General features: G+C 52.5%; 1 protein-coding gene across 4 annotated transcripts in view; it reads right to left on the bottom strand.

Moving 5' to 3' along the window:
- SYT6 (synaptotagmin 6) overlaps positions 1-27151 on the bottom strand; it is a 59208-nt gene that overhangs the window by 12416 nt on the left and 19641 nt on the right. For all 4 annotated transcript variants that reach the window (XM_047872181.1, XM_047872182.1, XM_047872183.1 and 1 more), the window contains one exon: positions 122-242. In XM_047872181.1, the coding sequence (XP_047728137.1) occupies positions 122-242 (121 nt within the window). The remainder of the gene's footprint in view (positions 1-121; positions 243-27151) is intronic.

Genomic DNA, 27151 nt, shown 5'->3' with positions numbered 1-27151 from the left:
AAAATAAACATTTAAAAAAAAGAACACTGATAGTTCTCCCTTCTCTCTAAACACCTTTCCAAGTCCTAATGTCTGGGTGGCTGGAAGGCCACATGGCAGACTACTTGGGTAGGAGAGGTACCTGAATAGCCTGTAATGTCCATCGCCTTGAGGTTCCGACATTTGATCACTGTGAGGGTGAGCCTGCCTGCTGTGGGCAGGTAGCACAGCGAGAACATGATCTCTCCCAGGTCCACGCTTTCCTGCAAAGAAGCAGACGAGAGGGCAGATGAGGGGTGCACAGGCCCCTGGGAAGTTGCTGCAGGCCACTCTGGGGCCCAGGAGAATGTTCTTCGAGGCAGACTGCCATGTCTGTCGGACCCGAGGGTCTGGCCTCCATGCTAGGAGTAGCTGGGACTAAACGATCACGATATCGCCTCTTCAGTAGAATTTGCCCCCTTCATTGTTCCTTCTGAACTCTGCTCGGATTCTGGAAGGACCTCAGGGTCCTGCTTTGTCCTGACTGGCCCTGCATGTGCCCCTCAGCTGCAGCCTCGGGACCAGCAGCCCCTCTGTGGCCCGGCCCTGTTCCCTTCCAGCTCGCCCTTCTGAGTCACTGGTCCCCTTGACTCCACACCCCAGCCCCTTGCCTGGCTCGTGGTCGTGACCGTGTCCTGCACAAGACCCACCTCGGCCATCCGGTACTCTCTCCCAGTATATCTGCTTCCAGCCCTCAGCTCAGCTGTTCCTCACCAGTCCCTCCACTTCCTCGCCTCTCTGGAGACCCACCCAGCTCTCTCGCCTCCAGGCCTCTGGCCTTCTGGGAATTCTGGAATTTGAGCCCAGAGCTGGCCATGCCGCAGACCGAGGGGTGTATACTCCCCGTCCCAGGTTTGTGCCAGGTCTTGGATCCACCTTGTCCTTTTTCCTTAAATGTGGTCATCCTTCAAAAATGACCCCAGGAGAGTACACGCTCTGCTGTCTCTCCTAGGGGTCCTAATCCTAGGAAGTTTCTGAGCAACAGGGAAGAGGAAAACTTCAAACAGGGTAAAGACGTCTGTCAGTTACATAGTTCTTTCCTGGACTGCTTCCTCTTCTTGCCCCCCACTTGATGAAGGAGAATGCTGTTGCTCTGAAACCTGCCCTGAGGCCCTGGGGCTGGCCTGGTGCACCCCCCACCCCGCCCCAGGTGGAGGAGGAAGGCAGGATTTGGGGGGGTGGCTCTGATCTCAGATGGGGCCATCCGCTCCTTCAGTCATTCGTTCAGTCAACAAATGTTCGCTGAGCACCTGCTGTGTGCGGGGTGTTGTTCTGGGGAAGAACAAAATGCACAAAAACCCCTGCCCTCACGGAGCATACATTTTTACTTGGGTAAAGGACAAGAAACAAAGGTAAATAAGTCAGTAAAAAGTACCAAGGAGAAGGGCGCCCGGGTGGCTCAGGGGGTTGAGCATCCAACTCTTGATTTCGGCTCAGGTCATGATCTCACAGTTCGTGGGCGTGAGCCCTTTGTCCAGCTCTGCGCTGACAGCTTGGGATTCTCTGTCTCCCACTCTCTCCGCTCCCCCTGCCCCCCCCCCCCCGCCCCCGGTCATGCATGTGTTCTCTCTCTTAAAATAAATAAATAAAAACTTAAAAAAAAAAAAGTATCAAGGAGGAAAAAGTAAGGCAGGTAAAGGAGACAGCTAATGTTCGTGGGGGAAGCCATAGCTCTTGACGTTTTAGACAGGCTGGCCAGGGAGGGCCTCCTTGAGGAGGGCACTTGTGAGAAGGAGAGCAGTCAAGGATGACAGCAAGGCTTTTGTCCCTTCTGACAAAGAACTCCCCTTGACCGTGCACTCCTAGAGACACCTGATACCTGGGCCCAACTGGAGAATAACGTAAGACACTCCCAACCCCTTCCCGAGCTTGTGGGCCCCATGCCCTCCTCTAGATGGACCCTTGCCCTAGCCCAAGATTTGTCTTGGTAATTTTACTCGCCCCACAATTAAATCCCAGAGTAGCAGAAGGAGGGGGTCTGGCTGGGGCAGAGCTGGACACCCTGGAGAGGCGGGACCCCCTCCAGCACACAGAACCCTGTGGCACCAAGGACCCAGCAACCGCAGACCAACACCCACCAGCTCCTGTGTTTGCAGGAACTCTGCAAGGCAGGGAGTGCTGTCACCATCCCCTCCACTTCGCAGACGGAGAGCTCAGGGTTCAAACTCCCATCTCAGAGCTCTGCCCAGGCTTACACAGCTGGTGGGAGACACAGCAGGACTCCCGACTCTTAGGAGAGTGCTCCTTACACTCGCTCCATCCTGGAGCACCTTCCAGCTCACTGAGGAAGCACCTCAGGGTGACCCTGGCTCCTCTAGACCTTACACCACAGCTTCCTGCAGCTGTCCATTTGTTTGTCAGTTCACGTTGACCAAGAACCTGCCGGAAGCACTGTGCTTTGTGGAGAGTAGAAAGTCTCCCCCTCACACGCACACGGTCTAGTAGGGTGTCACCAGTTAAAATAAGGTGCCAGGATCCCCACCTCCCTCAGGGGTGTCTCTTGTCTCCCTAGCCCTCTAGTCCAGGGAGGGAGGGAGACACAGGAAACGGCCCTGCGACATGGTGTTGAGGGAGCGTGATGGTCCCCTCCTGCAGCAGGTCCCCAGCGCACCTGGCTGAAAGTCCTATCTCTGACCAAGGCGCTGAGGTACCAGGGGGCCCCCAGTTCTCTTCATGTCCCATATAACCCTCCTCAGTTCATTCCTGCCCAAAGCTAGAGAAGCCTTTCTGACTGAGCAACTGCAATGAGAACTAACACTCCTGCGTGGCTACCATGTGCCAAGTCCTTCAAAGCCAAATGATCTCAGGAAGCCTTGCCACAGCCCTACGAGGTACGTGCTCTTATTATCCCCACTGCAAACAGGAGAAAAGGACTGTTTGGTGAAGTTAAGTAGCTTGCCCGAGGTCACATGCCTAGTGAGTGCTCTGGTGCCAGATTTACACAGATGTGCTGCTGCTCAAACACCCCCAGTGGCTCCCCTTGTTCCACTTCTGGAATCAAAGCCCATCTTCTTAGCTTGCACTAAGGACCCTCAGCAACGGGGTCTTGTCTTACTTCCTCACCTGATTATTTCTCCCTATTCTTCTAGGCCACTCCCCCTGCTCCACAAGACTGGTGGGCCTCTTCTTGTCTCTGTGTGGACAAACCTATGCATCTTGCAGGGGTCCTCGTCCAAGGTCCAGCCCACAGAGAGCATCTCTCCCCTCTGCCCCCCCCAACACACCCCTGAGGCACCTTCTGCCCCTGAGCCCCTCAGACGCATTACCAAGTCCCCCCTCTGCTGCCACCGTGCCCTCCCGCTAGCATCTAGTGACTGGAGGCCCTTTGGGGCCAGGCTTTGCTTTACACCTACTCGAGCTTCAGAGGTGGCCAAGCATGAGAGGAGCTGCATGAATGCATGTAGAAACAGATGGTTGTATCTCAGCCAGGAGAGCCCCAGACGGAGTGGTCCTCAGTGTCAATGTTACAATCAAGGCAGGGCCTGAGAAGGAATCCTGTGGCCCCTCTGAAGGGAGCGGCTCCCCTACGATGTAAAGTGGCACTTTCGAGGGCTGTGTTGTTTGGGAGAGTCCAAGTGGATTTGTTTATGGCCTGGGGTGTGGGGCATCTCTCATGGTAAATGGAATCACTTGGGGCTGTATGCACTGGTCCCAAGGATGGCTCCTTCCTGGGGATCACCAACCCAGCAGGGTGCCCCTCTTCGGCAGGGGTGCCCTTTCTTGACAGGACTGTGGCAGCTGGGGAGCGTGCGGGGGGCTGAGTCTGCGGCATGCTGTGGGGGCCCCTAACCCCAACCCTGGTCCCTGCTCCCAACTGTGAACTTCCTTCTCCATCACTGGTAAAGGGAACGGGCCAAGATCCCCCCCATGACTTGCAGGAAGAGAGAAAAGAGAGGCCAAGAAGCTAGTTCCAAGACCTTCTGCTGTGGGTGACTGAGCCTCATTGGGCCTGACTGCACATTGGCTGCCCTTGGCTCAACGGATCAAGGGAGATACTGTTCCCCTGCACACACACACACGCACACAGCAGAGGACTGGCTTATCTGAGATATGAAAATAAATAGGTTACTTTTGAGTAAATAGAGGGATGGGGGCCAAGCAAACAGAGTCAGCACCTCCTGGCAGCCACCTCCCTCTCTGGAAAGCTGGGGCCCCAGCTTGGACCCTCGGGCCACCTTGCCAGATCCTGGCTCTGCCCCACCCCCTTTCTCTGGAGGCTTCAGCCCCAGATCCTATGCTCCCCGCCAGCCTTTTATCCTCATTAGTGATGCTTGAGACTTTGGCTTTAATAAAACCAGGGTGACCAGGGGCTGTGGAACAGCTCACACTTTATTGTTTTCATCTTCACTTGCTGTCAGGGGAGGCTGCCTTAGGGCCCCTGAATGGTAATGCGCTCCCCAGTGATGGAGAGGTCACTGCTGTCCAGAAATTGGCAGAGACCGACTTGGCTCTCTTGACTACTAACCTATGGGCCGATAGGGCGGATCCGGGCCCAGTAGCAGCTGGCTTTAAGTCCTGGCTGGTGTCTGGAGGGAGCAGACCTGCTGTCAGCATAGGGAGAGCCAGGGTGTGGGCTCCTGGAGAAGTCTGTCCTTAGGTGCAAACTGGTCAGTAAGATTCTCAAAGTCCCGTCCACTGCACACCATTGCTCTTGTCTGCAACAGCTCACTGAAGATTCCCTTCCCTTTGATGCACTCACATAGCCCCAGGCATAGAAGAGAATTCCTATCTGTGGGCTGCCCTGGGGAAAAGCACAAGTCAGGAGACTCCGGCTTTAATTCTTCAGCCACTAACAAGCCACAAGAGCTTGGGCACGTCATTTCACATCTCTAGGCTTCAATCTGTAAGATGAGATGATCGTTCTAAATGTTCTAGCCTTTGGATCTGTCCCTGCCAGCCGGAAAAGACCAATGATTCACACTGAAAGACCTAACATCAGTATCGCCAGTTGGGAGGGTCCAAAGGTGCCTGACTGCGTCCACTGCCGGCCGCAAGGAATCCAGCAACTTCGTTTTGAGATCCAAATGCTCTCATTCCTTCAGTCCCTGCTGCCCCCATGTGTTTTTGTTCTTCTCCAGGGCTACCCTCCTTCTCTTCCTCCCAAAGAGGCAATGAGTGGTGTCAATGCCTCCACGTCTGTCTTGGGAATCCGGGCTGGGCAGAGTAAGAACCATGCTCCCCCATCTCTTAGAGAACACTTCTAGTCTCTTAATCATTAAGTGGCTTGTCTGAATCTCTCATCATCAGCAGAGAAGCATCCGCTACCCTTTCAGGAAAGCCACAGGAGACCTAAAAGGATCTCTGAAGCACGGGGCAGGAAGTGCTGTTAAGCTACCCTTGGGCAGGGGGGCCTGGAAGAGAGACAGGGTGGAAGCCAATCTGGCTCTGATGGGTAGAGAATAACATCTAGTGAGCAATCCCTCTGCGAAGGTCTGAGGCTTGGAATTGGTGGGGGAATCAGGGACGGAGGAAGGGGAGAGCTGAGTCAGATGTGGAGGCGGGCACTTGGGGCTGGGCCATCTCCTCTGGGATCTGCCCTCAAAGTACCACAGACCTCCTCTTCCATAGCCCATGTCACCGCCATAACTCTCCTGTTGCTTGTGGGGATTATGTGACGAATCCTGTGTTCTCTTTAGATTGTGGGCTCTTTGGAGGCAGAAATGGTCTAGTCTTCCTCATCATCATACCTGCCATGTCTTACCCAGTGCCTGATACACAGTATGTGCTCAATAAATACTGGCTGATGAGCACAAGGTTGAGAATATGGATTTGGAGTCAGGCAGCTCTGGGTCCAAACTCTGGCTCTGATGTTTATGAGCAGTGCGGTTTATTTAAGTCTTTCATTAAATTGAAAGTCTTTCAAAGTCTCAATTTCCTGATCTGTACAATGGGGCTAAATAACAGTACCTTCCTCTTAGGGTTGTTGTTAAGATTAAATGAACTAATTTGTGTAAAGTGCTAAGCATGGTGCCTGGCACAGAGTAGGCTCTCAGAAAATATTAGCTGCTATTATAATTATTACTTCTATAATTACAAATATGATAAAGACCTCACAGTCTTGCGGTAGGGACAGGGGAGAGAAATGTTGCTTTGATCAGTGTTTTAAGAGAGGTGTGGGCAAGATGTGGGGGAGCAGAGGAAGGAATAATAAACTGCCCAGGGTTATAGGTAGACTGCCCAGAGTGGGTGATATTCCACAGGGTCTGGCAAGTGAGCAAAAGGAGTTTGCTGCAGAGAAAAACAAGTGAGGACATTCCAGGCAGAGGGAGGCGGCGTGAGAGTGTCTGTGTGTTAGAGGGTGAGACGCAGGGTGGGGGTTGGAATAGCCCAGGGCAGGCTGGGAACAGGGCAGGGCCCTGCCCATCCGTCTCACGGCCCCCACTTAGGAGTCCGCCCTGGCTCCTGCCCCACTTAGTCTGCAGTGTCACCTTCCATCCAGACACCCACACCGGAGACCAATTTCATGGGTGTCATTCGTTGGTTACCCACCTACTAAACGTTCACGGATACGCGATATGAACGTACAGGGTCCCAGCCCTCCAGGAGTCTGTATTCTAGGAGAGGGAGCCACAAAGAAACTAAGCAAGAGAGGCTCCGAGGGCGGTGAATGAAACTGTGACATGATGGGGGCGGGGGGGGGGGGGCACTTTAGACAGAGTGGCTGGAAAGGCCATCAGACCTGAAAGAGGGAGGGGGTGGCCAGCCACGAGGAAGAAGAGGAGACCGCGAGGCATGCCGTGGGTCTGGACACACTGGTTCGGGGCAGCTGAGCTGGAGAGCAGCGGGGACCAGGACAGGGCAGGGGAAGAGTTGGGGGGGAGCCAAGGGAGGCAGGGCGAGATCTCAGAGGCCTTGAAAGATGTTTGCATTTTATTCCCTGAGAAAAGCAGAGACCTCAGGAGGCTTTGGAGAAAGGAGCACAGGGGGAGAGAGCAAGCCAGAGAGCAAGCTTCCACGCCCTCCTGCAGGATCCATACCCAGTTGTACATGCTGTTCTGCCTTCCAAGTGTCCCCACTCTCTTCCCCTCTCTCTTCCCCTCCCCTCTGCACAACCTTTGCTCTGACCCACGCCACCTCTCACCTGGACCTCCGAGCTTTCTGACCCCCACCTCCGCTTGCCTATCCTCTGATAGCCTCCTTGCTGTAAATGGGGGGCCATTCGCCTGCTCTGAATCCTCCAATGGCTCCCCATTTCAATCCATTCTGGAACTGGAAAACCTCTTCTTTATCCAGAAGCACAAATATATACAACAGATAAACAGTGGCTCGGAGCCTGGGCACACAGGGCTCCTACCTTCAGCCCCTCAGCCTACCTCCTTGAGCTTCAATCAGCCTGAAAATCATGCAGAATGGAGTAGCATTCAAGTTTCTTCACGATTTGGCCCTTGCCTTTTTTTTTTTGTGCCAGCCATTCTGGTTCAGGTGCCGTAATATGGGCCATTCTGTCCCAAGCGCTTAAACATATTAAGCCATATAATCCTCATGTAAGCCTACAAGATAGGCACCATTATTGTCCCCATTATCTACACGGGGAGACTGAAGCACAGAAAGGCTATGCAACTGGCCCAAGCACACACAGCCAGTAAATGGCAGAGCTGAAGTCTGAACCCAGGCAGCCGGGCTCTAGAGCCCACAGTTTTAGCCACCCCACCATCCTGCCTCCCCATGACTCCCTACTTCCCCAAACCCTCCAGATGCTTTTGCACCTCCATGCTTTGGCCCCGTTCTTTCCACTGCCTGAAACAATCTGTCCCTACCTCTGATGGTCCTGGATGACACTTGTCTTTCCTGGCCAGCTGTTCTGTTCCCTCCTCTTGTATTGCTTCCCCCTCACTCCCCTGGTCTGGCTTGGGGGTCCCCATCGCCCCTGGGTCTAAAGGCCTGGGATCAAGTGTTACAAATGCCTTGAAGCAGAGGCAAGGCGTTTCTGAGACATAGTCAGCAGGTTCTAGTGACCGGCTGCAGGGGAGGAGAGTGGAGACTGACACCGTGCCGCCCAGCACCCCAGGGCTGACTCCACTCTCTGCTGGAAGCCAAGGGGGTGGGGCGCTTCTTCCTAGTGCTGCCAGGATTCCCGCTGTGAGCGCTGGGCCTGGCCCCTCCTCAGGCCTGGGCTCCAGGGCTTTGGGGAGAATGCTGGGGGTGGCCGAGGTGGAAGGGCGGATGTGAGGGCTGGGATGCACCGGCTCCCTGTGGGGCAGGGTCCATTTGTTCTGGGTTCCATCCCTGCTTTCTTTTTCTCTCAAGTGCTTTCTGCTCCAAGGCCTTTGCAGCGATATGAATAAATGATCTGGCAGGATAGAGGTGCCTTAAATGAACTCCACGGACTCCAGGGCATAGACCCTGAGAGCCAGGGATGGCCCCGGGAGGAGGGAGACTCTCCAGCTTGCGTGGGGCACGTGGGAGGAAGTAGGTGAGATCCGTGGGCTGGGCTGGGTCTCTGGGACCTTCGAGAGATTAAAGTACATCAGCAGGAGGCAAATGTTACTGTATCTGCGCATCTTCAGGGAAACAGATGGTTTTATTTAGCAAACTTTTTCTCAGCCTCTCCTTCGTGAACCTGCCCTTGAAAAGAGGTTTAGTGTTTCACATGCACCATTACTTTTGGGCAAATATCCGTGAGTCAGAATCACACTGGGAGGTACAGATCTCTTCCTAATGACTTTTTAAAAGGTGGGCGTAGAGGGAGAGGGGCTGCGAGGGGGCGGAAGGAGCTTGAGGAGAGCAGAATTTGGGGAAGTTCTAGAAGAGAGGGAGGCAATGCCTGGTCAAGCTGGAAAGTCTGCTCCATGGGTGCTTGTCTACGGGAGGCCAGGGCCCCCGCTCTGGTCCTTCCACTGGCACTTCATTAATGAGACAGAGGAATAAATGGCACATTAATGAAGTTAACGATGAGAATCTGTCTTCATTTCTTGCCTCCAGTTGTCCTGCTGTGTGGCTGTCAAACAGCTGTCAGTTTCCCCCCGGGAAGGGTGGGCATCTCAGCAGTGAGTGATCTGATCTCTGCCCTGGGCAGGGCAGTGGCAACAGGGGCTCTCAGCAGGAGGGGAGATGCCCTGGTCCCAGGGGGTTAGTCTCCTGGAGCAGCTGAGGGGCATGTCTGTAAATAGGTCCTCCGGGGGATGCCAAACCGGCAGGGCTTTGGTTGCAGCCAAGGGCACATACTTGAAGAGCCAGTGACAGGGGCTTTATCTTCCTCATTGACCGGAGGGTGGAGGGCTTCACCGATTCCTGCTCCAACACGCAGGAATCTGTTGGTCTTACCAGGGTGTGGCTGTTCTGTTTGCAGCCTTCCCTGCGGTTGGCCATCCCGCTCTGGACCACCCACTTCCTTCCATTCTCCCACTCCTCTGGCTTCTCCCTCCCAGTAGCAGCAGCATCCTCCCATCCCTGCCTCTAAACAGTGCACTTCTAAACACACATACTCTCTCTCTCTGATCAACCGTAATGTTAATGCCCATTTCTATTCTCAGGACTCCCAAATGTATGGCCCCTCATGGACCTCTCTTCTAGACTCCAGACTCATACATCCCACCTGACATCTCCATGTGGATGTCTCACAGAAATCTAAAATCTCTCAGATGCTCAAAGGTGGACTTTGATCTGCTATTTACATCCTCTTCTGTTTCTGCCTAACTTGGCAAATGGCGCCTCCATCCACCCGGCTGCTCAAACCAGAAACAAGGCAATATTGTCGATGCTTGCCTTCCTCTCTCCTGTACAAGTAGCTCACCACCGAGCCCTGCCAATGCCACCTCCAAATTCAGTCTCAAGCTTGCCCCTTCTCTCCGTCTCCAAGGGCAAAACCAGCTCTCATCTGCCTAATCACAGCCACCTCCTAACGGACCTCTCTGCTTCCCTGTGTTCACCTGCCCCACTTTCCACATGGCGGCGAGTGCTCTTTCAAAATTATAAGGTGAAGCACGTCACTCCTTTGTTTAAAACCCTCCAATGGCTCCCCCTTGCACTAGGAAAAAAATCCAGAACACTTGCCAAGACCCATAGGGCCCTACCTGATTAGAGTTCAAGCCTTCCTCCTCACCCTCCCAGAAGAGCTGAAATATTCCAGGGTCTCCCTGCTCCCAGGACTGCGTATTCTGCTCTCTCCATTTGACCATTCTTTCCCCCAAGTCTTCACATGGCATCCCTCAGGCCTCTTCCTCCAAAGCCACACCCCGCTCTGGACTGTGTGTTCCCGAAGGGCAGGGAGGGGATCTGATTTATCAAGAGTGGGACCGGAGTGAGGCAAACCAGGTGCCCAGGGTAGAAAAGTGAAGGAGGTTCATGCATGCCTCCAAGAATGTGGGCCTCCTTAAATTTTGCCCCCTAGGTACCTTGTTTCCTGTACCCTGGTCTTGGCTCTATATTTTACTCACCGCTATATTCCCAGGATTGAGCACAGTGCCTGGTATGTAACACACTCACCAAATATTTGTTGAATGAATGAACAACCTAGCTGTGTGGGATGCACCTGGTTAGGAAGGTGGTGAAAAGGGCTGGTGTGAGGAGTGGACCCTTTGTTAACTTCAGCCTCTGGTCTGTCCAGGAGTATCCCTGCGGGTGACGAGACGGCTCCAGGGTTGAGCCTCAGCGTGTGGTCTGAGGAACCACGGGAATCTCCCGTATTGGACCTCCCTTGGGGGAAGTGGAGGCTTGATTCTTGAGCTGTGCCCAAGACCTACTGAGAGAACCTCCGAAGTTGGGGCATGGATGTGTGAGTGGCTGAGAAGCTTCCCAGGTGATTATTATATATCCTCAGTTTGCAACATAAGGCAATTGAGGGGATTCTGAGGCTGCCCTGGATCAAACCCTAGTAGAATCGCGGTGGCGTGGAACATAACCAGCGTCATTCAATATCAATGCCGCCAAACTAAAGTTAGGATGATGAAAGGGCTCTCTTTTGTTGGGTGCAAACAAGGGTTCTGATGGATCAAAGCCATGCCAGATCCTCCTGGGGTGGCGTGCTCACTCTCCCTCTTTACCTTTTCTCGACGCACCATAGGTACACTGGATAGCTAAATTTTAACAAGAAGATGCTTCCCCCCAAACTTAGAGAGTTTAGGAAACCTGGATAGGGTTTTAAAAATGTCTGACACTATTCTGAAAATACTCCAATTGTAGTAGTTTTCCAAGTGTGTTTCCCTGGCCAACAGCATCAACACCATTAGGAACTTGCCAGAGATGGAAAATTATCGGGCCCCACCCTCACCAGGGTGAGAACCATTGCCTTTTCTGTTTACAAGAACCAGTTGAGAATGCACACTCTGGCCAGGATTTTGAAGTTGCTTCGACTTCCTTTAACCTACTTATCTTGGTGACCAAAACCAAAGTCAAGAGAGGAGGAGACTAAGAGATATGGAGCCCCTGGATACTTAACATACATCTACTTCATCTCATTCATACCACATTCCTCGGAGAAGCCCATACTCATTGCCATCTTGAGGTTCAGAGAGGTTAAGTAACTTGCCTAAGCTCTCGGAGTGATTGACCAAGTCTGGATTTTAGATTCCTGTCTGTCGACTCTAACGACCTTGCTCTTCTCCACCATGTCACTGAGCCTCCTCTGGAACTGTGCGTGCACCACTAACTCCCTTCCACCCTACCTTCTGCCCCGGGCTGTTAAGGACCAGGTGGGCTAAGGACCTATCTGGGCCTTGAATGTGAAACTTCCAGTTGTTCTGGTACCTCCCTCTGCTGCTTCCTCTAGAAAGGAGACAAGTGGGTGGTGTCAGCCAACATTACAGATTGTGAGGGGATCCATCTCATGAGCACTTAAACCAGCCAGTGCTGCCCCCCTTCCCTCAGCCTGCCTATCCTCACAAAATGCACCTGTACGTCAACATCTCATGAGGTACTCAGTTGCCCCCGTGGACACTGTCTCATGTCCGGGAGAAGGTTGGGAGAGGAGGAAGCCGGGCCAGTGGCAGGCAGAACCCCTGGGCCGGAAGTTCTGGTCTCCATGCAAGGACCCTACACTCTCTCTGCACAGATCTTCCCACCTGAGCTTCTCCAGGGTGCAGACACCAAGACTGGTGGAAGGGGTGGGGGTGGGGGGAAACCTTTATATGAAGAAGTTTGTCTCTTGCAGAATGGGAGGTATTTTCTTCACTTTCATTTTCTTGCTTCCTTAGGTTTTGGGGCGGGGGTCGGGGGTGGTTTGCAGTCCCTGTGGGCTTCTTGGGAGAGTTGCAGGTGTCCTATGTGGGGATTCATCCCCTTGATGAGGAATCTTTGCAGATGTAAGGAAGACAACCCCAATCACATGTCTCTAGGCAGCAAGAGAAACCACAAGTGATTGGTCAACTCATCCAGTCCTAGCTTCTAAACAGGACTACACTAAACTGAACAATGGAGTCCTCTTTTGAAAATATCACTCATACTTTTCCCAGTGGTCCACCATCCTGGAACTCAGGAAATTCTCCTGATGTCCAATCCATGTATGCCCTTTCTTCCCAGTTCCCACCTACTATTTCACCACGATGCAGACATTACACCTTCAAAGTCTGGAAGATTATCTCAATTTTCACTGAATTCTCTTCTCCAAAGCCAAGAAATTCAGTTTCCTCGGTCTTGTAAAGCTTCCAGGCATTTTAATGCTCCTCATGGAAGCCCACAATAATCAACAAAGAACTCTCAACTGGGGGTCTGGTGGGAAGCTGGGGTCTTGGCTCTTCATCCAACGAGAGGGGAGGGAATCACTAGTCTGTTTCAAGAGAATTCGTATAAACAGGCCTGGTGGGGGTGAGGGAGTGGGGGAATACATGGGGTTTGGGGCAGAACCTTGGGTTCAAGTCCCCGCTCTTCTGTTTTCCAGCTGCATGACTGTGAAAGTCATCGAACTTCTCTGACCTTGTCTGACCGTGAGCACCAGCCATCCTCAGGGTGAGTTCCTACAGGGCAGCTGCTCTGAGCCCCTGAGTTGGAGGAGTATGAGGAGACCACACAGTAGAAATACCAGCTGCTAGTAGAAAAACCACGACGCACATGAGGTAAGCATGCAGTCTGTAAACCTCACTTCCCAGCCCTGCAGCCTCTGGGCAGGCTGACCAAAACCCACCTGGTGGCCTGAAGGGCCAGGTGTGCCCCCTGAATGTCTGGGTCAGCAAGAGGAGAAGGAGGGCCGCCATGTCCCAGGGTGGAGGGCGACAACGAGGGCTTCTTTTAGCCTGGCTTTTAGAGACCAGCTCCTGGCTCCAGGGCCCACAGAAAGCTGTGCTGGTTTATAGGTGGCCTTTATCCTGTATCCCAGCCTGGGCTTCCCCACCCATAAGCACCTTCAACAAGCAGGGTTGGGGAAGACATCTCGTAGGTCTTCTCAGGCCGCAGGTTCCAGCTTGGGTATCCCCAGCACTAGGATGAACTTAGAGCCAGGAAGCTTCGGTTCAAATCCCAACCCTGATGCTAACCAGCAGAATGATCGAGGGTGAGTCACTGTGGCTCCCTGAGCTGCGGTTTCCTCAGCTGTAAAACGAAAGCATTGTACCGGGTGACTTTGCCTTCTCATCATAAAACGGGATTAACTGTGCGGCTGAATGCCTGTGTGCACTTTACCCGCTGCAGGCCGACTCTTCAAGCATTTCCGCACACTTTCAAACCCCTTTCTGCTTTGTCCTGCCGTGGAGCTGTCTCCGGCAGCTGACTGGGGTTGGCTTCTGACATCTTCAAGCTGCACTCTGACAATGCATCACTGGAAGGAGAATCAGGTAGCAGGGAGGAGGCCGAGGGACCAGGGAGCACGTCTCTGAGGCCCCTAAAGACGCCCACGGCGCTCTGCGCCGGTGATTGTTCTGAACCAGGCCCCAGGCCTCTCTTCCCCCTCGGCTCACCCAGGAGTACAATGATGAAACACCAAATTAGCTCCATTATTGTAACTCCACAAATTATAGGCCGCTTGTTCCACCAGAGCCAGCTTATGTCTCCCACCCATGAGCAGGTGACACTAATGGGTGTTTCCTCCCTTCTAGGCACCAAGTGTGGAGTGGGCAAAAACAGGATGAGGCTTGGGCTGGGAGGCAACTTGGAGAGTGGGGATCCGGGGAGCCCAGGCTCCCACCTGCTCGTGTAACAGAGCCACGGCTAGTGGGGGCCTCGGCTCCACTGCAGAAGGAATCCAGCAGCCAATGCTTCCTTCTTACCCTTCCTCCCTACCCGACTCCCATCTGCCTTTCCTCTTACACCACACAGAGCACCTCCTGTCCTGTCGGCGGAAGCCACTCTTCCTCAAGGGGGGAGGCCCCAAACGAGAGTGGAAACAGTGTGTTCCCAGGCAGACCCAGGCCCCTGACCTCCAGGCCAGGCAACGGGAACTGACAGAACCCATGTTCACTGACGTCCACATGGCCCCTGGGCTCTGCAGAGCGCCCAGCCACTCCCCTCGCCCCGCGCCTTCTTCAAGACTAGGGTGGGAGCTGGGTCTCTTTAAAGGATTCCCGACCAAGCACCTTCTGCAGTGAGTAGTTTCAGAGTAAAGCCCTCTCTGTGGTAATCAGTGTAAGAGCTCGGGAGGCCTTGATATTACAAAGATCTCTTCTCATTTTACAGATCAGGGAAACAAGGCTTTGAAAGACTGTGTGGCCCAGGTGACGCTAGCGGGAGTTCCCCAATTCCTAGACCACTTTGGAACCCCTTTCTCTCACTTTCCAACTTCACCCCACGTGTATAAATTGAGGACCTACTAGATGCCGGTTAAGGGCTAAGGGTAACGAGCTACAAGGGACATACAAACAGATGAGACCAACGGGTGGCAGGAAGAAAGTCAAAATCCCCAGATTCCAGGGACTGCCTACCTCTACCACAGTTAAGGATGATTACAAGGAAAAACAGTCAACCCACTACCCATAGCCAGCATTCACTGAGAGCTTGCCATGCGCTGGGCACTGGCTAAGCCCTCTGTGTGTTTATGGAATAGGAATTATTCTTACCCACATTTTACAGGTGAGGAAGCAAGCACAGAGAGAGTCACAGAGATATAAACCAGAGATATCAAGTAAAGAGCAGGGGCATGTGGCTTGAACCCACACACCCTCTTAGTCACCAAGTCAAACCAGCTTGATTTTCCGAAAGGTCGCCATAGGGATCAAATTCGTCACACTCATTACCCAATGTTTGAGATTCCCCCAAATGCTTCTGGATTCCTGATTAAGTAGTGAGTGACAGAGCTTTACATATATTATCTCAGTTACTCTTTTCTTTTTTTTTTCTTAATGTGTATTTATTTTTGAGAGAGAGAGAGAGAGAGCGAGTGCAAGCAGGGGACGGGCAGAGAGAGAGGGAGACAGAGAATCCCAAGCAGACTCTGAGCTGTCAGTGCAGAGCCCTATGCAGGGCTCAAATCCATGAACCAAACCATGAGATCATGACCTGAGCCAAAATCAAGAGTCGGACGCTCGACTGAGCCACCCAGGCGCCCCCAGTTAATCATTGTCATCAATCTTTTAAAGAGCATCTCATTTGTCAAAACAAATTTAGTCAAAACTAGGTCTTATGATTACCCCCACTTTGCAGATGAAGAAACTGAGGCCTACAGGGCTACAGTTTTGGAATTCGAAGGCCACGCTTTGAACAGCCCCCATGATGTTCATTATTCTTTCCTGTGCTAGGGCCAGGGATAGCTTTGCTTTCCCCCAAGCACCTGGTCTGTTTTCATGGACACAGAATTCTGGGACTATGTTTCCCTCTTTGCATTAGCTGCTAGAACACTCCAGGTCAAATGTGTGCCTACTCTGGACGGTGGACAGCAGGACCTGCTGTGCTATGTAGAGGCTTCTCTGAACTTCATTTGACTGTCCTTCATGGATCCTTTTGCTATATTTGTATGATGTTTTAAACTTAGTTTTAATCATGGTATAAGTCTTACGAGCTAGCTAAATCCGTTTGGGAGCAACACAAAGTAACAGACAAAAATAAATGAAAGTTTCTGCTACTCGGGGTACAAACTTCAGACAGTTCACTTCGTCTCTCTTAGCTTAATTTGCTTTATCTGCAGACTTAGGATAATGCCCCTACCAAGACTTGCTGAGGATTAAACGAGACAATGTGTGCAAAAAGCTCTTTAAATCCAATAGTGCCATATAAAGGCAAGCAAGACCTGTCAGTAACACTATTATTAATGACAAGACGGGCCCGTGCCCCGGGGCACCTGCACCATGTATGGTCTGGACCCAGGGACTGGTGAAGAGGGTCTAGCTGGATGGCACCCAGTCCAACATGGTGGAAGACTCCCACAGCCATCCTGCATTCTCAGAGCGGCCTGATGCTTCCTGGGTAGGGGAATGGACCCATACCAGACCTCACACCTGCCACATCTGGAGGCAGGCCTTAGTAGAAGCTGTCCCTGCTGCACTGCCCACGGAGGAGCTGACTGGGGTCCCCCATGGGAAGGTCAGCAGTTCACTGTGAGGTTCTAAGTCTCCCCAGAACCCTCCAGGGATGTGTCAGCCTCGTGACCAGCAGCCCCTCCTCCTGCTCACACCTCAGGGTGCTCAGGGTTGGCTAATAATAGATAAGGAGTGGCCGTGGTCTGTGGTGAGAAGGCAGGCCTGGGGCCCACCAGACCAGTGAGTCTGGCTTGACTACTCCACCTCTGAGCCTCGGACCTACACGTCTAACCATCCCCTTCCTCTTCTTCTCCACACACATCCTTCCCTTCCTTCCAGCATTCTTCCAGAATCACTTAACCCCAGAACTTCCAGGCCTCGTCTAGTCAATGCGTCAGCACTGTCTGAGTCTCTGCCGCATCCATGTGATTTTTTCTCAGCAACAGGAGGACTTTGGAGATCATCAAAATAGTAACGGCGGTTATCTCAGGACAATGGGCTTATGGTGAACAGTATTTCTGTTTTGCATGGCTTTCTGTATTTTCCAAAATATCTAAAACACAACTGTAATAATTTGCCTTGAGGCAAGGAAGGATGAAATATATTACAGCCATACGCCTTTTAAAGAAAAGGATCTGTTTTGGTTTTCTGTGCTAAAACCATGTGTGGGTGGCTCAGTCGGTTGAGCATCCGACTCTGGATTTTGGCTCAGGTCATGATCTCACAGTTCGTGGGATTGAGCCCCACGTTGGGCTCTGCGCTGACAGCTCAGAGCCTGCTTGGGATGCTCTGTCTTGCTCTCTCTCTGCCCCTCCCCTGCTCATGTTCTCTCTATCTCTCTCTCAAGATAAATAAACGTTGTTTTAGAAATTAAAAAAAAAAAAAGAGTTTAAAAAATGTGATTCCAGAAATTTCCTCAGTTTGCCTCATCTATAAAATAGAAATACTGATTTCTTACTGGGTCATGAACTTGGAATGCGGTCATAAACTTGGAAAGTGCTTTATAAGCATGTTAGGTATTATTGCTGTTGGCATCAGGAGCAATCACCTATGGCAAGAAGCTGTGAAGGTCCTTTCTCATTGATACTTAACACAGCCTCACGGCAACCTTGTGAAATACAGGTTGTTTTGCAATTTTACTAATGAGGAAACAGAGAGGGGACATGATCCATCTGAGGCCACACAGCAGAGGCAGAAGGATTCAAGCCTTGATCTCCCGACTCCAAGTCCTGCTTACCTGCAAGTCTTTGAGGGCTGACACCATATCTGCTAAATGCCTCGTGGGGCCTGCCCGACAGCCCCGAGCTGACTGTGTGGCCTTAAAACAGCTGTACCCCCTTATCCTCAGCTTCCCCACGAGTGAAACCAAGAAATAATCTTTATCCTCTTTTCTCGACTTGTGTGAGACACAACCTGGAGCAGTTGTGGGCTTATTATAAGCACTCGTATGGGCATTGATTAGTAAGCTGCATAATCTTTAGGACCCAAGGTCTTCCCCAGAATATTCTTTTCCAAAGGGAGTTTCTTAGGGCAACCGGAAGTGTCCTGTTCCGGGCAGCTGGAGCCCTCTGAGGAGGGGAAATGACAAAAAGCTAATCAAACAAGCTCGTGTCGGGGACCCACACTGTGTGTGTGTGTGTGTGTGTGTGTGTGTGCGTGCAGGGCTGCCTGCTGTGGTCGGGCCCAGGGAGGCCCCTGCTGATACCAGCTGGCCACACTGGAGGCGGCAGGACACTGCTGAGAATCTCCTTCCCATCTCACGCAAGAAGAAACAACTGTTCCGCCAGAGTTTCTCTGGTAAACAGCGCCCAAATAGTGTTGGGTGATTATTTTTCCTTAGGGAACACTCACTCCCTAAAGACAGCTGCGTGTCTGCCCAGACTTGGATAGGATTTACTAATATATATTTAAAAAAAAAAAAGGTCCTGTCAGCAGGAATTGGAATTACAAAGGCGCTCGCTGCCTGCCTTTTCCCCTGGCCTCTTTTTTTCCTCAGACCTACCAAAAAGGCCCAGAAGCAAGACGGTAGTGCCCCTGTTTCTCCCCCTTAAAAGCCACCCTGGAGCCCTAACCCCTACCTTCAAACTGTCTGTCCAGGGTCTGCCCTCCCAGGACAACTTGCCGAATCACACCCCCTTTCCCCGCTGCCCTCGAGGCTCTCAAAACTCAGCTGTTCTATGGCCTTCCTTCCTGCTCTTCCACTTTCTGCTAACTTGCAGCTAATCTGACGCATGATTAATCTGATGCATCTGATGATACATTTGAGGACGTGGTAGGGGGGGCTCCTCCGAGTGTCACTTCAGCGGGGACCTTGGGGCAGGTGGTGACTCAGCCAGAGATGGTTTCTGCGATGCGGGGGGAAGCGTTTTCCAGCAGGTGCCTCAAATCACAAAGCCAGCCTGTCCCCAGCTTCTCAAGAAGGGCAATGCTCATCATGTTTGCAAGATACACTACCAGAGCTGTTTTCTCTCTCTGGATGTTGGACTGTTCCTAGCACACGGTCCAATGTGTCACTACCAAGACGTGAGTCAGCCAAAGGCTCTCGGGAGGAATGGACTCACTCAGCCCCCTAGGGAAGGAGCCCCACGCAGTGCTCTTCTAGGGGGTGGGAGGAACAATCTCTCCCCATCCTGCGCCACAAAGACAGGACTCCCTTATTCAAAGAAAGGGGCTCTGGAGAGGACTTGCCAGGCGAGGAGGGACTGAAGCTCCCTTCGTTCCCTCTGAGTTCCCCCTTCTTCTGGGTTTTTTCTCTGGGTCTAGCTGCCCCCTCGAGTTCTGCCTGTGCACTCTCATTAAAGCTCAGTTGGTTGGGCATCCGACTCTTGATTTCGGCTAAGGTCATGATCTCACAGTTCGTGAGTTTGAGCCCCACGTTGGGGTCTGTGCTGATGATGCGGACCCTGCTTAGGATTCTCTCTCTCCTTTCTCTTGCTCTGCCCCTACGTTGCTTGCTCTCTCTCTCAAATAAATAAATAAACTTAATTAAAAATTTAAAAAATAAAGCTCTAATTCAAGTGCAGACCCAAATCTTGTCTACTCCTGGTTCCCACAGCATCCCTGAAATGGCCTATAGGAACTTCTCTAAATACTAAGAGTTAAATGGAAATAACCACAGACAATGCAAAAGGCTTGCAGGTAGAATGCTTTTGGGGTCTTTAATCGTTGGGCTCTAGCCCTGAAGGGCTGGGACAGCTTCGCAGGCCCATCCCTGGGGTTTCCCCTGGGATGGCAACTCTCTGCCCATTTCTGGGGAGTGGCATCCTTTCTTTTCTCAACACTCATCTATGGTCTCCTAACAGCCCGTATCCTTCTTGGCTGAGACCCCGTCCAAGCCGTCTACCAGATTGGGGCCTCCCTTTCAGGCCTCGTCTTGGTGGGAAGAGCTCAACCCACTGGCAGAACTGGGAGGGCTGAGATGGAGGGTGTCTTCCCCTTTCCTATCTTGGTGGTCCCTCCGCCTAGCCCGCTAAGGAAGGACTTCTTCCCGCATACACAGGGAGGGCCCCACATGCCATTTTATGGACTCACAGAATGCCAGTGGCCACAGCAGTTGTTAGGTAACAAGAGAAAGCAAACGTTACTGAAAACCACAATTGCCTTCTCTGGAAGGTGGAGCCTGGGAAAGGCAATAAACCAGTCTCAGGCTTCCACTGCTCTTGGAGAAGATGGTCCATCATTACTCAACTGAATACTCTGACGGTTTTGAATGTTCGAAGATGGAGTTGGAATCCGGCCCAGGCATAGGAGCTGGAGAGAACTAATTGCCCAGGGCAATTTAAGGAGGGCCTTTGTTTATTTGTTTGTGCTTTGAGTCTTGGAAGCTGAGGAAGATGGAGAGGAGCCCAGAGAAGGACGGGAGCCGGCAGTCTATGGAGGCTTGGTGGGAGAGGCCCTCGGAGCGGGTGCTCACCAGCAGTCCACAGGGTTTTGCCGGGTTCTCCACTGGGTGGTGGGGGGAGACATACAGTTCCCATGACAGCAAACCTCCAACCAAAGTGTGGCTACTCACTTTGTTTCGCCTGGGGTTGGGTGGACCGGGCTTATGTCCCATGACTGGGTCAGTGAAGGAAGAGCTACCAGAGGCAGAGAGGAGGACATTTCAGAAGAGGCAGGAAATTAGAGTGAAAGGGAGGACATCTGCTTCCCCATCCCCGAAGAGGCAGGACCTTGGGGACAGCCCTCCCTAGCCAGCTCCTGAGAGGCAGCAGAGGGGAGGACTGGGGCACATACAGTACGGCCAAGTCACCTGGGTTTGGCTCCTGGCTCTGTATCTCCCTGGCTTTTTGCTCTTGAGCAGGTTGCCTGAGTTTCCCCTCCTGAAAACTGGGGACAACAGCAGTATCCACCCTGCAGGGACGTGGTGAGGATGAAAGGTAAGCTTTGTCACCCGGAGCCTGGCACATAAGAGCCAGAGAAGCCCTAGCTGATGCCCGCTTACACCTGTAATCGGACTCCCCACAGACAGTAATCTGAGCCCTGTTCTTCCGTCCCTTCTCCTGGCGCCTCGACCCCACTGCACAGACTCAAACACATGCTTTCTGATCACAATATAAATTACCTCCCAGAGAAACCAGTGTCATAGTCAGGGATGCTTGTGCACTCCCTGAATGCCAGGCTGTGCCCGGGGTGCTCTCCCTGCTTTGAGTCCTTGTCTCTAGGCCAAGTGGACTGTGCCAGAAACTCTCAATCCCAAGTTTCGCTACAGCCCTAGAGAGACCCTCAAGGTCTCAGAGACTTTGTCCAGAGAGGAAGGCATTGAATATTCATGGAGAATGAGTAGGTGTCAACTCAGACATAAGAGGAAAATGTGCCTACAGGGACAACCGATGAGGATGAATGGGGGCCAGATGGGCACGGGCTTTGCAGGGGAGGGAGGGTGGGGAATGCTGTCTGCTGGAGAGGCCACATATTTCTACATAGTTGTTGATGCTAAAATACCCTAGAAACATGCTAGCAACTGGACAAGGTTGACCTAGACCCCCTACGGCTAGCCCTGCCTCCTTCCTCCTCCAAAGGATAAATATTTATGTGCAATGGGGAGGCTTTGAAGTCGGGCTTAGTTGACTTTGGGTCTCAGGCACTGTGATAAATGGCCTCTCTTTCCTCCTTGGTTTTTGTGCTGACATTGCTTGTTGGTTTTCCCTATTTCCAGTCTCAGTGGAGACCAGAAGTCTCTTCCAAGCAAGAGGCTAACTGTGGGCAGTGAGAATGTGGTCTTTGCCATGTGCCCTTTGACACTTCGTGCCTTGGACTCCTGGTCATCTCTTGACCCTCTTCCTTGCAGGATTCAGAGACTCACAGGCATAGAATGAAGACAGCCAATAGGCAATGACTTTGGAAGGGAAGGGGAGAGATGACAAGTGAGTAACAGAAACCAGGGCAAGAGAATTCCCCATAAAGGGCAGTAGCCAGAGCACAGGATGAGATCTTGGGTTTGGGGTCCAGATTTGCATGGACTCACCAAGCCACCCCAGACAAGCATGACCTCTCTGGTCATGACTTGATCATCTGGAGGAAGAGGACATGAGGCCAGATAGGTCATCTCTGAGGCCCTTTCCAACTCTGACCTTCCCCAAGTCCATGAGAACATGAAGTGCTAGCACTGTGGTCCACAGAAACCCCTCAGAGGCTGCCCCAGTTCTCCCAAGGTGGTTGCTATTCTGCTCATGGTTACATCTAGTGACCCCAGTCTCTGCACTTGTGCCGATCTAGAGGACCCAGTACAGTCCCTTCCTCCTGAACGAATTCTGGAGTCTGAATGTCCTTGACAGTGTCCAGAGGGAAGGTTTGGCTGTTGCTTCCCTTGTGACCAAATAATCTCTCTCCAGGAGAAAATGTCACTGTGGGTTATCAGGTGATAGAAGCGACAAGACCCGTGCATATGCTCTGTGCGGCAAGGTGGGGGAAGCGCAGAAAGTGCTCCAGTGTTAGCGGAATAGATTTTGGTTGATGCGTGAGCTCACTGCCTAATGATTTCCCATTCATTCTCGTGTAAGGCAAAGATTAGATATTTATACTATTGAGATGCGCAGCATACTAATGAAGTGCACAAGGGGCTGTGGCAGGGCAGGGGTGAAGCCGTGAGCGCAGGAGGGAGGCAGAGCAGGCTCCAGTCCAGTTGCCAGTGGGAGCTGGGCTCTGCAGGAAGCGGAGTGGGCAGCGGGGCTGTCTGGATGCTAGGAATTTATCAAGGGTGAGCTCCACCGTTCTGAGCCTCTGGCAGCCTCTGAAGGCTGTATCCTCTGAAGCCTCGGGGAAGGCTCTCTTACCAAGAGAGAACACCCAAGGCCAGTGAAGCGGTTATTGAGCAACTCTGCTTACAGCCAGGTCAGGGCCCTGTCTGGACCAATTAGCTTTGTTTCGCAGCACCACAGGGGAAACCTTCAACCCCATATACCCGAGAACGGCTCCTGGTCCCAGCTGGCTCAAGTGAGGGGGTGTGGAAGGGGCAGTGCGCGCCCAGCACCTCTGCTGGAAGAACTCGCAGACCTGGAGCACTGACGGGCATGCAGGGGCCCTGCTGCTGCTCTGGGAGTGTGTGCCGTCTCCCCAGCACGCTGCCTGTGCAATGGAGCTCGGACCCCACGCCCCACCTCTTGCCCTGGCTGGACTCCTGATGGATTTTCAGCAGTCCTTGTCTAGGAAAGCCTCGGCCCTATTGGCCTCAGAACCTGGGACCTAGAAGGGTGAGCCACATTCTCAGGATCTGAGCTCTGAGCATGGAGGACCCCTGGGTGCACGCCCTTCCAGCGTCCTCCCGACATGAGCTCGGAGGGTAGGGCTGCGGTCCTGGCTCTGAGCTAGAAACGTTGCTCCTGGCTCTGATGCCCTCATCTGATCAAGACGTCCTTCCAGGGAGGAGGCCAGGCCCTGCCTCTCCTCCCTTCTTCATGGAGGAGAGCAAAGGAAAGACCCTACCCAGCTGTCCTCTGCACTGGCACACAGGAGCGAGGTCTGGACATTTCTGCGTACCTGCCCGAGGGAGGGAGTGCGGGTCGAGAGCTCGGGGCTCAGCATTCCAGAGAAGAGTAAGGATAATGGGGCCAGGCCCAAGGGAGTGTGGGGGTAAATGAACATTAGCAGTCCCAGGGAGCAGCATTCAAACAAGGGAGCCTTGCAGCCCCTCTCGACCCAGGTGACCTCTGACCCAGGCGCAGGTCAGGCAGCCTGGAGGGCTCACTTGGGGCCCTGGCCGCTGAAACAGCGAGCAGGGATGACGGGCTTCATACATTATTCAGAGCATCTCCGGCAGAACGGCTTGGGGAGCAGTCTTCGCGGTTTGGGCAGGCAGCCCAGGCCGAGGCTTGCTCCCTCATACTTCCCGTGCCTTCTCTGTGACCCCAAATTGCCCCGTGGGCCTCTTTTTGGAAGCTCTCCCTCTCTGCTTCTAGCCTGGCTTTGTCCTGCCTGCAAGAGTCCAGACACCTGGGAATTTAAGGCAGAATTCTAGGGATACTGAGCCTTTGTCGCAAACTCCTGATGGAGTGTTTTATTTTGGCCCGAGTTGCCCTGCATGGGCTGACGCCTCTCACCCCGCCTGCCATCCCAGCCTAGCCTTCCCCAAGGCATGACCCATGCCTAGAGCCAGCCTGACGACACACTGCCAAACCTTCTTAGTCCTTTAAATCACATTGGGAGGGCCAGTCGCTCTGGAAAATTCCCCTAAAACGGTACATCCCATGTCCCAATCTTCCACACGTGACCTCTTCCCCAGATGGGCTCTTGTCACATGATGTTGGGAAAACCGGGAAGGCCTCAGGGTGTCTCTTACTGGGCCCACCTGATACCGTTGGTCTTTCCCTCTTATCCTGGAAACACTTTCTCTGCTCTTCCCCGCTCTTCCTCCTACCTCACTGGCCCTTAGGGGTCCATCATCTTTGCTGATTTTTCCTCCCAGTCCCCACAACGAGAGAGGACAGTCCCAAGGCTCAGTCTAAATGTGGGTCTCTAAACGTGGGATCGCAACTAGTCTCATGGCTTTTAACGCCATTTATATGCTGACTTCTCCTACATTTATTTTTTTTAATTAATTAATTAATTTTGAGAGAGAGAGAGAGAGAGATAGCAGGAGAGGGGTAGAGAGAGAGGGAGGGAAAGAATCCCAAGCAGGCTCCGTGCTGTCAGTGTAGAGCCTGACATGGGGCTTGATCCATGAACTGTGGGATCATGACCTGAGCCCAAAATTAAGAGTCCGAAACTCAACCGACTGAGCCACCCAGGTGCCCCTACATTTATTTCTTTAGCCAAGGCCTCTCTCTGGACCCTAGGCTCTATATCCAAGTTCCTATCCAACAATTCCGTTTGGATGTCCCAGAAGTATCTGGGACATATATCTGGGAATATAATGTGTGCAAACCTGAGCCTCTGATCTTCTCTCCAAATGGATCCTTCCTCCAGGATTCCCCAACTCTGTGAATGGTGAGTCCCTCCCGAGCTGCTCAAGCTGAAAACCTTGATTCTTCTCTTTCCCCATACCCCAAACCCTATGCCCAATCTGCCAGCAAATACTGCCTGCCAGTTCCGCTTTTACAATATATGCAGAGTCAAGCCAGGTCTTAGGTCTCCACCATCCTTGCTCAAGTCACCGCTGTCTCTTTTTTACGGCAGTGGCCTCCCCACTGATTTCTCTGTCTTCGCCCTGGTTGTATAGTCTGCACCCGACCTGCCAGCCACAGGGATAGTTAAAAATGTGTGACTGTGGAGCCCCATTAAGCTTTCCCACCCCTTTACTCCTCTCCTTTCGTCTTTTGTTCCACGCCCTCCCCGCCCACTTCCGTTTCAGCCACCTGCTCTCTGACCAAGCCAGGCGCCCTCCCATCTCAGGTTCCTTGCATTTGCCTTGCTCTCTGCCTGGACCTCTCTTCTTCCAGATATCTGCATGGCTCTCTCCTGGTCATCGTTCGGATCTACTCAGAGGGCGCCTCTCGGGGAGGTCTCTCCTGACCAGCCTGTCCCCCCCGCTCTTCCCCCGCCCACAATCCTTTCTTCAGACCGCCCTCCCCACCATACTTCCCTGCTTTGCTTTCTCCACAGTATCCTTCTGACGTACTGTTTGCCTCACCAACCCATTTGTGTCCCCCAACCCGAGTGTAATCACCTTGAGAGCAAGGACTTTGTTTAGCAGTGCAGTCCCAGGGCCCTGGACCGCGCTCGGTGCCTCGTGGACAGTGGGGATAGATCCCTGCCTGAGTGTCCTTCCCCTTGCTTCCTCAGTCCTCTTTTCTCTTGGGTCTCCTCCTGATTCCTGCCCTTTGCTGGCCTCCTCCTCTGTGACTGTGGGTGTCCCCAAAGCTCAGCTTTTGCTCCCAACTTCTGCCGACCGTACCCTCATCCCAATCACCCGCCCTCCATAATCACTTCAAACTATTGTGTTCTTTTGATTACATCGACTTGCTCTGACACCTTCCTTCACTCAGCAAGCGATAAGTTCCTTGAAAGCAAGGCCTCTATTTGCCCTTTCAGTTGTTCTTAGACCCACATAAGTTCTGTGAGGGATCCCTGAAGGTACGTTGAGCAGATGAAGATTCATCACGCTTCCCTCTTGTCCCGCCCACCTTCCAGCCGGGATGGCCCCGTGGGCCTGAGATCCAAGGTGCGAGCTGCATCGAACGGCCGGTCAATGAGCCTTGGGGAGGCTTCATCCCACGGTGATTTAATGAGTCACTGTGGATCAATTTCGCTGATTCTTTAGCTCTACTTGAAAAGGCCTTTTGTGGCTACCCTTGGATCTCATTTGACGTGAGTACGTGGGCGTGAGAAGGGGATACAACTGAACTCTTTTCTGGTGAGAGGCAACTGCATTCCAGGAGGCGAGCCTTCCTCAACATGCTGGGTTAGTGAGGACCTGCACGTCCCTTGGGATGGCAGAGCTGCCTCCCCCATCAGACTATGAGGCTTTTAGGACAGGACTGGAGTTTAAGTCATCGAAATCCCAATGCTAAGCTGGTGCCCGGTATATAGTTAATTACACAAGTAGTCTGGCACGAAGGGAAAACAAACAAACAAACAACAATCTGATGTGAGAGAAGTTCTTTCTGGATCCTTCCCCCAATCTGGAGAAAATAAAGAAACACACTCCCCTACCTCTGTTACCCCCACTTTTTGGCATGCCCTACACTCACTGCCATCAAGGCCTAGCCTAAAACTTTCCTTTTCTGACTCTGATTTCTCTTCTCCACTTCTCCACAACATTTTTGCACAGGGCTTGTAGTAGAGCACAGTTTTGTTGCAAGTGTCCTGAACTTGTCTGTCCCCAAGCATGTGCCGTGTGTGCAAGGGGGCTGAGGGGCCACTGGGTTTGCTTTAAGGTGTCCATTAGCCTGGGCACTCTGAGGCGAAGGGCTCTTTCTCTGCCACCCTTTCCACAGCCAGGTCAAGCTTCTACACCCAACAACTGCTCGGTGATGTAACTGACCACACACACTTGAAGCTCCATAAATGTTGGTTGAACAAAAGAGCCGTGAATGTCAGGCCACTTCCCACAGAAAGAATCCTGGGGAGATGGTAAAAGGAGTCCCAGTGTCAGCACAAAAGCCGCCCCCCGGAAACAGAAGAAAGAGAGAACTTAACCAGGGCAAGGAGAAAACAAAGCTCTCTTCCAGATCCCTTGATGAGCTACACAATCTCAAGATCTGTCTTCTGCCCCAGGGAGCAATGTAATCCTGCTCCGCTCCAGCTGTGCAAGGAACACAGGCTTGGTTGAAGATCCCAATCTGAATCTTGGCTGGTTACCACCTTCTCTCCGGGTGACGCTCGTAAGTCACTTAACCTGATCCTTCATTTCTTTGTTTACAAAAAGGGGATGACAATAAGTC

The sequence above is a fragment of the Prionailurus viverrinus genome, chromosome C1 (assembly GCF_022837055.1).
Source record: "Prionailurus viverrinus isolate Anna chromosome C1, UM_Priviv_1.0, whole genome shotgun sequence".
Lineage (NCBI taxonomy): Eukaryota > Metazoa > Chordata > Mammalia > Carnivora > Felidae > Prionailurus > Prionailurus viverrinus.
This window is presented reverse-complemented; position numbering and strand designations above follow the sequence as displayed.